Source organism: Muscardinus avellanarius (genome assembly GCF_963383645.1).
Source record: "Muscardinus avellanarius genome assembly, chromosome: 7".
Classification (NCBI taxonomy): Eukaryota; Metazoa; Chordata; class Mammalia; order Rodentia; family Gliridae; genus Muscardinus; species Muscardinus avellanarius.
Window position 1 is genome coordinate 60,218,686 of NC_137793.1, and position 12,815 is coordinate 60,231,500.

Consider the following 12,815-nt stretch of genomic DNA (forward strand, 5'->3'; position numbering starts at 1 on the left):
GAGTCGATAGAGGCTGCTTTAAACTATGGGGGGTGCCAGGTTGCACGTTCTCCTATGGTGTGATATCTCTGCCACCGCCCCTCCCCCACTGGGTCAAGTCCCAGGGAGTACAGTACTGGGATTTTTCCTCTGTGGCCCGCAATTTGACTCACTGTTCTTGAGTTCGCAGATGTAGCTGTACTGAACTCGGTGAATTTGCTGCTGCTGCCACCGGTGGCAATATGGCGCCGCTGCTACGCCCTCGGCCGTGAAGCTGGCTTATTTCTTCTTGGTTTTGAGTTCCACTCTGAGTCCCTGCAGCGTGTGCTGAGCTCAGCCACTGGGAGCTTTAGATGCTCCCTGCGCTGAAAAATCCCACCTGGCTGCTCCACGGCGGCTCACCTCGGTTTGCTGTAGCCGTCCGGTGAACTCGCCGCTGCCACCGGCAGTATGGCGCGTCTGCCGCGTCCTCGGGCGTGAGGCCGGTGTATCTCCTCTGTGGCTCTGAGCTCTGTTCTCAGTCCACTTTCTCTCTGGAGCCTGGTGATTTTTTTGATTCTCTTGTGATGGTGTTTTCTGACTATGAAAGGCGCTGATTTTGTGGTAATGGAGATTGGTTGTTAGTGGAGCTCTTAAGCCCCGCTTTTCTCGGTCGCCATCTTCCCGGAAGTCCTACTTTTTTTTTCAGTACTGAGGATGAAATTTAGGGGCTTCTACCTCCGGACTATACACAACCCCAGCCCTATTTTTTATTCCTTACTTTGAAACAGGGTCTCACTGTGTTTCAAAGGGCTGAGGCTATCTGTGAACCATGATCTTCCTTTCTCGGCCTCCCAAATGCTGAGATTACAAGCATGTGCCGTCATGCTCAGCTTTTTACATTTACATTTTTATTATAAAGAATATTTTTAATAGGCAGTCTGGGTAGACTTTTGCCACTTTAGCAGAAAATTCTAAAGTAAAGTTAGTGCCTAAAGTAAATGTGCACATAGTATAAGATGGTTTACTGATATTTCAGATTTATAAAAATAAAATTTGAAAATTTTAACTTTTAAAATTTAAAATAAAATTTTACAGTACATCATAACATTTATACTTAAAGCCAGACCATTAAATATTAAAACTTGTATATTTTTAGTCTTCAAAGATCACACGTGCTCTGTGCATGTACATTACTATTCCTGTGAACTACATAATGATATGAGAGAATACGTACCAATAAAAGCATAAAAAAGTGTTAGCATTTAAACCTTGTTGAATGAATCATTTTATGACCAGCCAGCATAACGTCTACCAAAAAACAAGTGTTTTGTATTTAAGTACTACCTCTAACAAACCTGAAATCTTTTTGTTTCAAAATATGAGAAAACACTAAGACATTTGAGCTTTAACAAAACATTAGGAAGTTAGCTTCAAATTTTAATTAAGGAGAAAACTGTTTAGACTGGCTTAAGGGGATGTACCTGTGGTCTCAGTTACTCAGTAGGAGATGGGAGGATTACTTGAGGCCGGCCTGTGCAATATGGCATGACTTCTTGTCCCTAAAAAAATTGAGAAATAACCCATACTTGTATAGATTATACAGCAGTTTTGTAATAGCGAAGTAACTTTTTTCTTATATGCAAGCTCTTAATATGTCTAAAATTTCTTGGGCGAGTGTTTTGTCCCAGCGGACTTCCTCAGGGATATACAGTCAGTGCTGAGCCAGAACTACTGTTCAAATGCCTAGGCAAGGCTTATTTAATTCTATTTTAAAGTGACATCTTGTGTTGCTTATGATTCTGAGTCTTTTTTATAAATGAACATCCCAAATGACTAACAGTGGCAGAAATTTTATTACATAGGATGAAATTTTAAGAACTTTTTATATGTTTGTATTTACCTAAGCAAAATAAATTGTTGTTCTATTCATAATTAAATTAATTTTAGTACCCAGTATACAAACTGCTATACCTTAGATTGGGAAAACACTAATTAAAATGCTACCTCAGTGTGGTGTGGTATTATATACCTATAATTCCAGTACTTGAGAGGCTGAGACAGGATTGCAGGTCATCAGCAAGTAGTGAGACTCTCATCAACCTAGTGAGAACTCTATCTCAAAATAAAAATAAAGCCAGGTGTGGTGGCACATGCTTGTAATCCCAGCATTCAGGAGGCTGAGACGGGAGGATCGTGGTTCTTGGACAGCCTCAGCTACTTAGTGAGGCCCTTTGCAATTCATTGAGACCTGGTCTCAAAGTAAAGAATAAAGAATAGAGCAGGGGGTTCCATCCCTAGACCTGCAATAAATAAATAAATAAATAAATAATATAAATAAATAAAAATAAAATAGGGGTGAGGTGTAGCTCAGAGGTAGAATGTTCCTGGGTTCAATCCCCAGTACCACAAAACATTTTTTAAAAAGCCACCTAATAGGAAGGACATATTAAGATAGACTGAGACTTTTCCTAACCATAGAAATTAAATAATTCGGGAAATTACATACTCAATGAAATATCCAAAATTACAGAATGATAATAAACTTATTAGGGGTACTAAAATGCTGCAGTAACCAAGGTAAATTACAGAAAGTTCTAGTCAATCTCTAAGTGACCAAAACTGGGGCAGGTTAAGAAAGTCCAAGTTGGTTCATTTTATGTTCATTAGCTGTTTGCTGTGCACCAGACATAGTCCCAGTGGTTTGAGGTATAGTAGTGAATAAAACAGGTCACAGTCACTGTCCTCCTGGAGCTTGTACTTTAACGGGGCTGGAGAGGTAGACAGCACGCACTAGAAGTGGGATATTAGAGAGGGATGAGTTCTATGGAAAAGTCAAAGGGGGATACAGGAAGTACTGGTGAGTGTGAAGTTTCAATTTAAAAAAAGATATTCATGAAGACCTCACTGAGAAGCCATCAGTAGAGCCAAGAGGTGGTGAAAAGGAAGGAGTGGCCATGTGGCTCTCTGAAGAAACTGCTCTTCAGGCCAAATGAAGAGTGCTGTGCACAGGACTCGATGTATAAGCGTGTCTGGAATGCACCAGAAACAGCATGTAAAAGCAAGTGTGGTCTCTTCACGCTGCATGGTCACACTAGGTTTTATCCATGTGACTTTTTTTACCCGGAGAGAGAGAAAAGAGCTCCTCCAGACGTTGGAGTGGCCTCATGGTGGTCTTTTCTTCAGGGGAACAACAGGCCCAGGGGGTAGGGGGGGGATTGGCTGGAGCCAGAGAAAAACACCAGAAAATTGGTGGCTAGACCAACAACCCTATTAGACCATTATGAAGAAATTCACTTATGAATGAAATAGGCCATTGGAGGTTTTTAATGAGCAGAATAACAAGGTATAGCTTATATGTCTGAAAAGATCTTCAAGCTACTCCTATTCAGAGAAGACTAAGGGTGGAGATGAGTAGGGGTAGCGAGAGGGAGAGCAGTTCTCTTGCAGAAGTCCCAGTCCATAAAAGAAGTCGGAACCAGGGGAGTGGATGTGAAAGTAGTGAGAACATAATAGATTTCTGTGTATGTTTTGGAGGTGGAGCCAGTAAGATTTACTAATTACATTGGATGCAGAATGAGAGGCATAGACGAATCAAGGATGAATCCAAGCATATGGCAATTGTAAAAATGAAGTCATTAAGTGCCAGAATTATATGGGCAGATCTGGTTTTGTGGGAAAAATGGAAAACATTGTCTTAAAACCAGGCTTTTAACTGACTTTTTGGTACTGGGGATTGAACCCAGGGGCGTTCTACCTCCAAGCTACACCCCCAGCCATAATTCTTTTTTTATTCTTTAGTTTGAAAATGGACTAAGGAGTGGAGGACCTCATTAAGTGGCTGAGGCTGGCTGGGAACCTGCAATCCTCCTGTCTCAGCCTCTGAAGTATAGGGATTACAAGTATGCACCATTACACCTGGTTATCTCTATTTTCTATTTGCTATTTATATTCTGTTGTGTTTATTATTTCATTTTTCTAGGTGGAAGCTAAGGCCATTTGAGACTTTTTCTAATGCAGATGCTAGTGCTATAAAAATTCCTCTAAATTCTGCTTTAATGTTATGAACACCTTCTGGTTTTTCTTTTTAATGTCTTTTTTGAGACATGGGTTATAGATGTGACTTTTTTTTTTTTTTTTTTTTGCGGGTCTGGGGATGGAACCCAGGGGCATTCAACCTCTGAGCTACACTTCTTGCCCTATTTTTTATTCTTTATTTTGAAACAGGATCTCACTAAGTTGCAGAGGGCCTCACTAAGTAGCTGAGGCTGTCCCTGAACCACGATTCTCTGGTCTCACCCTCCCGAATGCTGGGATTACAAGCATGCGCCACCATGACTGGCTAGATGTTATTTCATTTGTAAATATTTGGAGAGTTTTTCAGACATCTTTCTGTTATGATTTCTAATTTAACGTTACTGTGGTCAGTGAGCAAACCTGTATCTCAGCCTTTTGAATTGAGACTTGTTCTGTGGCCCAGAAGTTGTTCTATACTTGTAAGTGTTCCATATGAACTTGAAAAGGATATGCATCCCACTGCTTTAGGATTGAATGTTTTATAAATGTTCATTAGGGTAAGTGAGTTTGGTGGTAAGTTTTCTATGCTTTATTGTTTTAGGTGTGTGATGTATTTAGGATTATGGTTTCTTGATAAATTCACTGCCTTTATTATTATGAAATTATCTATGTTACCAATAATATTCTTTGCTCTGAAATCTCATTTGTTTTGATGTTAGCATAGATGCTCCAGCTTTCTTGGTATTAGCCTAATATATCTATTTCTGTTCTTTTAACCCGTTTATGTCTTTACATTTAAAGCAGGAAGCATGTAGTTGCCCTTTTTTAATTCAATATAATTTATTTAGGGATCTAGTTTATTCACATTTAATTGATAACTGATATGGTTAGGTTTAAATCTATCATCCTGACATTTGTGTTATATTTGTCCTGTCAGTGTTAAGTTTTCTTTTTTTTTTTTTTACTTTTAGATTATTCAAATATTGTTATTCCATTTCATTTCCTTTTTTAGCTTATTAACTATAATCATTCCCTCCTAAAGCTATTTTAATGGTAGCTTTAGATTTAAATCTTTAAGTTGAAGTTACATCTTCAGTTGACAACCATTTTAAGTAAATTTAAGTAGTATACTGTGGTATTTTCTTTCCTGATCATTGTGCTGTAGTCTAGTATTTTGCATGTTAAAAATCTCATACTATATTGTTCTGAGTGAAAAGTCAGTTATTTAGGAGACTTGATTTTAGAATAACATTTTTAACTTGTTCCATTGTCATCTTGTACCTCTGAAGCCAGCCTTCCTGGTACTCTTTCTTCCTTTGCATAGACCTATATTTTTATCTGGTGTCATTGTTCTCCTCCAACATTTCTTGTAGCATGGCTCTGCTGACCATGAGTTCTTCCATCTTTTCTGGAAAAGTATTTGTCCTTAGTTGTTTAGTTAGTTAGTTAGATAATGAGTGTAGAATTCTAGGTTAACATTTCTTTTCTTCTACTATATTCAAGATTTTGCTCCATTGAATTCTTCCTTTTATTGTTTACCTTCATTTCTGGTTTTTGAGTCTTTTAATTATGATATGCTTTGGTGCAGTTCTCTTCATTTTTTGTGTACTTGTTAATTTCTTTGGATCTGTGAACTCATAGTTTTGGTCAAATTTATAAATTTTTTTCTCCATTATTTCTTTAAATATCTTTTCTCTCCTCTATACTTTCTTCTTCTTTTTTTTTTTTTTTTTTTGTGGTACTGGGGATGGAACCTGGGACCCAGGGGCATTGTATCTCCAAGTTGCACCCCCAAACCTGTTTTTTAGTCTTTTTTATTTTTGAAACAGGGCCTCACTGAGTTGTGAAGGACCTTGCTAAGTAGCTAAGGCTGTCCGTGCACCGCGATCCTCTGGTCTCAGCCTTCCAGATTCTGGGATCACAAGCGTGCACCACCATGCCTGGCTGTCCTGTATACTTTTCATCAAGAACTCCAATTAAGTGTATATTAGAGTGCTTAAATTCATCCTGTAGCTCACTGAAGCTCATTTCTTAATTTTTATTATCTTAATCCTCTGTAATTCGACTTGGTTGCTGTGTTTTTAAGTTCACTAATCCTTTTTTGTTTTGGCAACATTTAATCTACCTTAACTCATTGAGTATATATCTCATCTCACACAATGTAGTTTTTATCTCTAGAAGTTTGAATTGGATTTTGTTTTTTTTTATATTCCAAATTTCGACTTAACCTTTTGAACATATGAAGTATGATTTTAATAACTGCTTTAGCAAAAAACGTTTTTGTGGCACTGATGATTGAACTCAGAGGAATTCTACATCTAAGCTACATCCCCAGCCCTATTTTTTAGTCTTTATTTTGAAAGAGGCTCTCACTAAGTTGCGGAGAGTCTCACTAAGTAGCTGAGGCTGGACGCAAACCTGCAGTCTTCCTGTTTCAGCCTCCCAAGCACTAGGAATACAAGCATGCACCACCGCACGCAGCACAAAAAACTTTTTAACATTTTTATCAGCAGTGAGTTGATTTCAATTTTTTATACGTGGTAATTTTTTATTAGCTACTACTAATTTCACCCTGTTGAATGTTGTATACATACTTTTGTATTTCTATAAATATTTTCGAGTATTCTGGAACACAAGTTACTTGGTGCAGTTTTATCATGCTGTATATTTTAAGATGTGTTTGGCTTCTGTGGTTAATCAGGGATAATTATTCATCACTACTTACTTGAGACCTTACCAACTCTACACGTTACTAAATTTGGCCTTTAGCCTGTTTTATGACAGTTCAGCTTTGTCTGATAATTTACATACTTTCATAGCTGCTTTTACTTTACTACAGCAGAAATGAGTATTTACAACAGAGATCATATGGCCCCCAAAGCCTAAAATATTTACTTTTCCTTTACAGAAAAAGCTTATGGACCTCTGTCTACCCAGTGGTTCATGAATCGAGGTTTTCCAGCATGGCTGTTGGGTGCAGGTACAGAACTGGAGACTGTTACTTCTAATAACTTTCAGGGGCTCTTACTGCAGCCCTGGGTAGTTTTCTCATAAGCTGATCAGTCTCAACTAAGTAGTTCAGTGAGAACCTCTGAAGTTGTCTGGAATTCTCTCTGTGTAGCTTATGTATTCAGTTCCTCATCTTTGTTTCCTCCACAGCTCAGGGAGTCTGCCAAGGTTCTGCCTGGATTATTCCTTCTTGCAGTGTGACCTAGAAACTCTAAGAGTACTGTGTTAGGGCACTTTGTGGGCTCAGCTTGACTTGTTTCTCTTCTCTCATGGATCATTTTCTTTTGTAACCTGATATGATGCTAGATTCTAGTAAACTATGTTTGTCCACTTTTTTATTATTTCAGGAGAGTAAATTTGTTTCCTTTTACTCTATCTTGTCTAGAAGCAGAAGTCTGAAAGGTTGATTTTGGGCATGTTGCATTATGTTAGTTAATCCAGGGGAGAAGTGTGGGCTATGAGAATTTAGTTTTCATTTTATAAATAATACTTGAAACCTTGAAACTGAATGAGTGCAGTGTATGTAGATTGTAAGAGTTCCAAGAACTGAAACCTGATTCATTGCAATATCAAGAGGTTGATGAGATGGACTAATACAATAGACTGGGCAGGAGCCACTCCTGAGCTAGGAGGAAACCAGGGTATTTCCATGCCTACACCATTAGTGGAAATACTTAAACATTGCCTATGTTTTAAATCTCAAGGTCTTTTCTTACCATAATTCCTATCATGTAAGTTATTATAAGTTATTATTATACCTTCTCTTCTAAAATTGGGTTTCATTTCTTCTCAGAGGAGAAGTTGTGTTACTGCACAATGGTTCGCAAAGTGATTTAAGATAATTATCCTAGAAACACAGTAAAATCAAAAGCCAAATATTGTTAAATTATTATATGTAGCCCAGTTTGCTGGGCAATCCAGATAATGGGTGTTAAAGCGGTCAAGGCTGTGTGTATACGAGGGTAAATACAATTACAAATGAAGGACTTTTTTTTTCAAAGAAATTAAATTTTTTTCTAATTAATGTGGTTAATATCCTCAACAAATCAGAACATACTTACAAATTTCAAAAATATATGACATTTCTTTCTCTCTTTCTTCTCTCTCTCTCTCTTTCTCTCTCTTCTTTTGGTGGTACTGGGGTTCCTAGAAACCCTTCTACCTCTGGGCTACACTCCCAGACCTATTTTTTTATATTTTTATTTGGAAACAGGATGTTTTAAGCCAGCACGGCTGGCTTCGAATCTGCGTGATCCTCCTGTCTCCGCCTCCCAAGCATGGGGATTACAAGCGTGTGCCACCACGCCTGGTTTATATGACATTTCTTAAAGCTGAAAATAACCAAACTTAAGAAACTAATAGACATGACTACTGAAAAAAGGGAGTGAGTGATTTAGAAGAAAATTTAAAATAGTTGTTTGAAAACTATCTTCCTATAGAACAGGATCTTATACAAGTTGGAAAGATGTTATCTGCAAAAATAAAATGACATTTTTCAAGTATGACAAAAGTAAATAGCTAGATTAAAATTTCCCCCTTGGTAGGGGAAAATTTCTACCATTAACATTTTTACACCTTTGAACCTCCTAAAGCCTGTCGAGTGTGGCATAATTGTATATTTTCTAATCAGTTATAGTTAAGTAAATGAAATCTCCCATATTGCTAGTGAGTAGATGCAAAAAGGTTTTTGTGTACCTTAAGAGATAATTTTTTAAATAATTGCCTTTTTATATTTGTTTAAAGTCACATATAAAATATGTGAATTTATAAAAACGCATATTCCCATTACATGAAGCAATTTTATTTATTTATTTATTTTGGTGGTACTGGGGTTCCTGGAAGCCCTTCTACCTCCGGGCTACACTCCCAGACCTATTTTTACATTTTCATTTTTGGAAACAGGGTCTCCTAAGCCAGCGTGCGCGGCTGGCTTCGAACCTGCGCGATCCTCCTGTCTCCGCCTCCCAAGCGCGGGGATTACAAGCGTACGCCACCACGCCCAGCTACATGAAGCAATTTTAATCATATATTCTCTTACTTGGCAACAGTACCTTCAACCCATGGGAATGAGATTTTTTTTTACTGAGTGGTAGTTTTTTAGAAAAGATTGTATTAGTATTCATCTAAATTATTTGTGAATACAGTGCTTTTATATATATATTTTTTGTACTGAGGATTGAACTCAGGGTCATTCTGCCTTCAGCTACGTCAGCCTATTCATTTTTAATTTGAAACAGGCTCGCTAGGTTGATAAGAGTCTCATTACTTGCCAAGGTTGTCCTTTGAACCTGTGATACTCTTGTCTCAGCCTCCCAAGTACTGTGATTACAAGTATGTTCCACCAAGCCCAGTTTTAGTACTTTTTCAAATGTTTTGTTACTGGAAATTATTCTCATCAATAAGGGCTTATTATGTAATATCAGGAATATATTAAAAAGGAATTTTTTCCATTTCTTATCAGTATATCCCAAATAGAGTAACAATGATTTTAAATTATTTTTTATAGATGTGTATACAGTATCTGATACTCTATGTTTTAAGGATATACCTCTAGGGATAATTAAAACTTTCTTATTTTATTTATTTATTTATTTATTTATTTATTTATTTGGTGGTACTGGGGTTCCTGGAAACCCTTCTACCTCCGGTGTACACTCCCAGACCTATTTTATATTTTTATTTGGAAACAGGGTCTCTTAAGCAAGCACAGCTGGCTTCAAACCTGTGCAATCCTCCTGTCTCCCCTCCCAAGCGGGGGATTACAATCGTGTGCCACCATGCCCAGCTAATTAAAACTTTCTAAATATTTGCTTTGCTTTTAGCCTTAATTGTCATTAAGATAAAAGGGAGATATTTAAAATCAGATTACCACTATGCAGGTGAGTTTCCATGATCCTACTTTTATTTATTTATTTTTTATTTATTTATTTTTTGCGGTACTGGGGATGAAACCCAGGGGCATTCTACCTCCGAGCTACACTCCTAGCCCTATTATTTTATTATTTTATTTTGAAATAGGGTCTCAAGAAGTCGTGGAAGACTTCACTAAGTAGCTGAGGCTGTCCGCGAACTGTGATCCTTTGGTCTCAGCCTTCTGAATACTGGGATTTTTTAAGTGTGCACCATTGCGCCTGGCTTTATCCTACTTTTAGATAAACTTTGCTTAAATAAATTGAGCATGGAATGATTTAGAGTAGCAACCATCGTCATAAAAAGAAGTGGTAAAATAATTTAGAAAATTACAATTTTTTTTTTTTTTTTTTGTATTAGAGATTGAAGCCAGGGGCATTCTAACTCTGACCTTACACCCTCAACCCTTTTTTGACTTATTTTGAAATAGGGTCTCTCCTGGATTGCTGAGAGTCTTGGTAAGTTGCTAAGGCCAACCACAACTATGATCCTCCTGTCTCAGCCTCCCAAGTACTGGGATTATGGGCCACCACAGGTTAAAATTGTGATTTTTTAATAAGTAAGAATTTAAACATTTTATAACTTACTAATACCACAGGTGCCTCAATTTGTCATTTTTCTTGGGTAACAAGTTAGAAACAACTCACCTTAGTCTGTACCACTAAAGATGGTATCTTTGGAGGTCAACCTTGGGCTAGAGCAGTCTCAAAATCTTAAGAGTTACACCAGAGTTCTCAGGCAAATTCATGACCTAAACAAGAGATCATCTTCATTTCCACACACAGGAATCTTTGAACTTAAGAAGGATGACTCTTTCAAGGTTTCCCTATCCTGAAATGTATGTAAGTCTAAGGGATACTGCGCTCTAGCCCTGGGGAATAACCTTCCAGGACTTCCAGGAGGTGAACCTGATCTTTAGCCTTCATCACATACAAAATTTATCATTTATATTTAAAATCACTTATGTTTTCCACTGAAAAAAGGAAATGTCTGTCAATTTTTAAAAAGTACTATTATTTCCACTGGAAAAATAGGAATTCTGTGAATCTTCTCCAGGTGTTAATGAATTTCTGGGGGCTAAAACAAAGTTACCAGACAATATATATATTTATGATTTTTATGTACCAGCAAATATGTGTCTACTTATGTACATGACAGAAAAGGAAAAAATAATATTTTAAAGCTATAAACAATAAAAAGTGATAGAAAAGCCCTGAACTGGGATTCCATAGCTAGATTCTTGTTTTGGGTTACATCTTTGCACTACCCAAATTTTTTACCTGTAGATTGGAAGAAGCATTCGTGGAATAGAATTTATCAGGATATTCTCCAAAGCTCTTTTATAATTCTAAACATTTCCATGTTTGTATTTTAACATAGACTGTGTTAAAAAGTTGATCACTTTATGTTATTTTTGGGAAGTCCCCTTCCCCCAAGTAGTTCTAGTTTTCTACCCTTGAAGTGATTGATGAGTGCTTTAAATTGAGGGAAAAAAAAGTAGAACTCAGTACATGATTATAAAGGGCCTTTCATTATAGGGTTAAGTAATGGTGGGAAATGTGACCTCTACTTTTTAGTGAATAGTTCTTTTTAATACACAGAATCGTTGTTCTTTGTGGCATAATAATGAAAGCATTCATTATATCTACCACTTGGTTGTAATCTGTATAGGATCTCTGTTTGATAATATGATCTTGATTGCAATACATAGAGAAACGCGGTACTTGTGGTTGCTATATGGATCCTAATTATAGCATTTCCTTTGCACTTGCAAAATGAACTTCATTTTTATCAGTTTATGAAAGTGAGTAATCAAATTACCTCAAAATTGCTATTGGTAATCACTTGTGAGATACATCTCTTATATTTTTGTAACTAGTTTTCAGTGTAATTTGATCCAACTGGCTTTTCTTCGTTGCATTTATGTCATATTGTCCTTTGTAAAAATTAAAAATGTCTTTGTGTTCTCATTAATTACTCAGATACTTGCTGCTGAAAGGTCATTATTACTTAAAGTTAGAAATACTTCCTGGATTTTAAGATTCTTAGTGTTTAAAAATGAAAACTTTTATACTTTTAAGTATATTTTACCATTTACAATTAAGAGAGATATAGAATTCTGCTCTAATTACCCTGAAATAGGACAATTTCTAAATTATATTTGATGACTGTTTTAAGTTATATTCTTCCTTAGCCCTGTTTACATACAAATCTTTTTACTGTGGTACGAGGAGAAATGAGAGTTCCTGAAGAAGCTCTTAAGGTAAAAGCTTTTCCTTCTTTTGTGATTTTGCCATTGCTAGTGTTGATTTCATTAGTAGATATTTCACTTTCATTTTTAAATGTTTTGTAGCATGAGAAGTTTACCATTCAGCTTCAGTTGTCCCAGAAATCTTCAGAATCAGAATTATCAAAATCTGCAAGTGCCAAAAGCACAGATTCAAAGGCAGCAGAAGCTGCTGCAGACGTGCAGCACAAGCCCACAGAAGCACTCAAGTCCGAAGAGAAAGCCGTAGGTGAGCTAGCTTCAGAAAGTACTGCATGGCTACACTTGATTTTAAAGATGTGATCGCTTTCCTTCTCAAAGACGTGGTCATGTCTATATAAAAGTATCTCATAAGAAAGATGATTTCCAGTACATCGTAATGCAACCAGTGCTTTCCATATGTAGGGATACTTACTAGGTTTATATATTTGAAGGAAATACTTTTTTTTTTCATTTTTGTGGTAATAGAGATTGAACCCAGGGACAGTCTACCTCCAAGCTACACCCCCAACCCTATTTTGTATTCCTTATTTTGAAACAGGTTCTCACTAAGTTGCAGAGAGCCTCACTGAGTAGCTCTGAGGCTGACCTCTAATTGCCATCCTCCTATCTCGGCCTCACGAGTACTGGGATTACAAGCTTGCATCGCCATGCC

At 36.9% G+C, this 12,815-nt stretch overlaps 1 protein-coding gene across 5 annotated transcripts in view; it reads left to right on the forward strand.

Moving 5' to 3' along the window:
• CEP170 (centrosomal protein 170) overlaps positions 1–12,815 on the forward strand; it is a gene marked incomplete at both ends in the record, with an annotated part of 120,188 nt that overhangs the window by 23,332 nt on the left and 84,041 nt on the right. For all 5 annotated transcript variants that reach the window (XM_080699142.1, XM_080699143.1, XM_080699144.1 and 2 more), the window contains 2 exons: positions 12,101–12,157; positions 12,248–12,410. In XM_080699142.1, the coding sequence (XP_080555268.1) occupies positions 12,101–12,157; positions 12,248–12,410 (220 nt within the window). The remainder of the gene's footprint in view (positions 1–12,100; positions 12,158–12,247; positions 12,411–12,815) is intronic.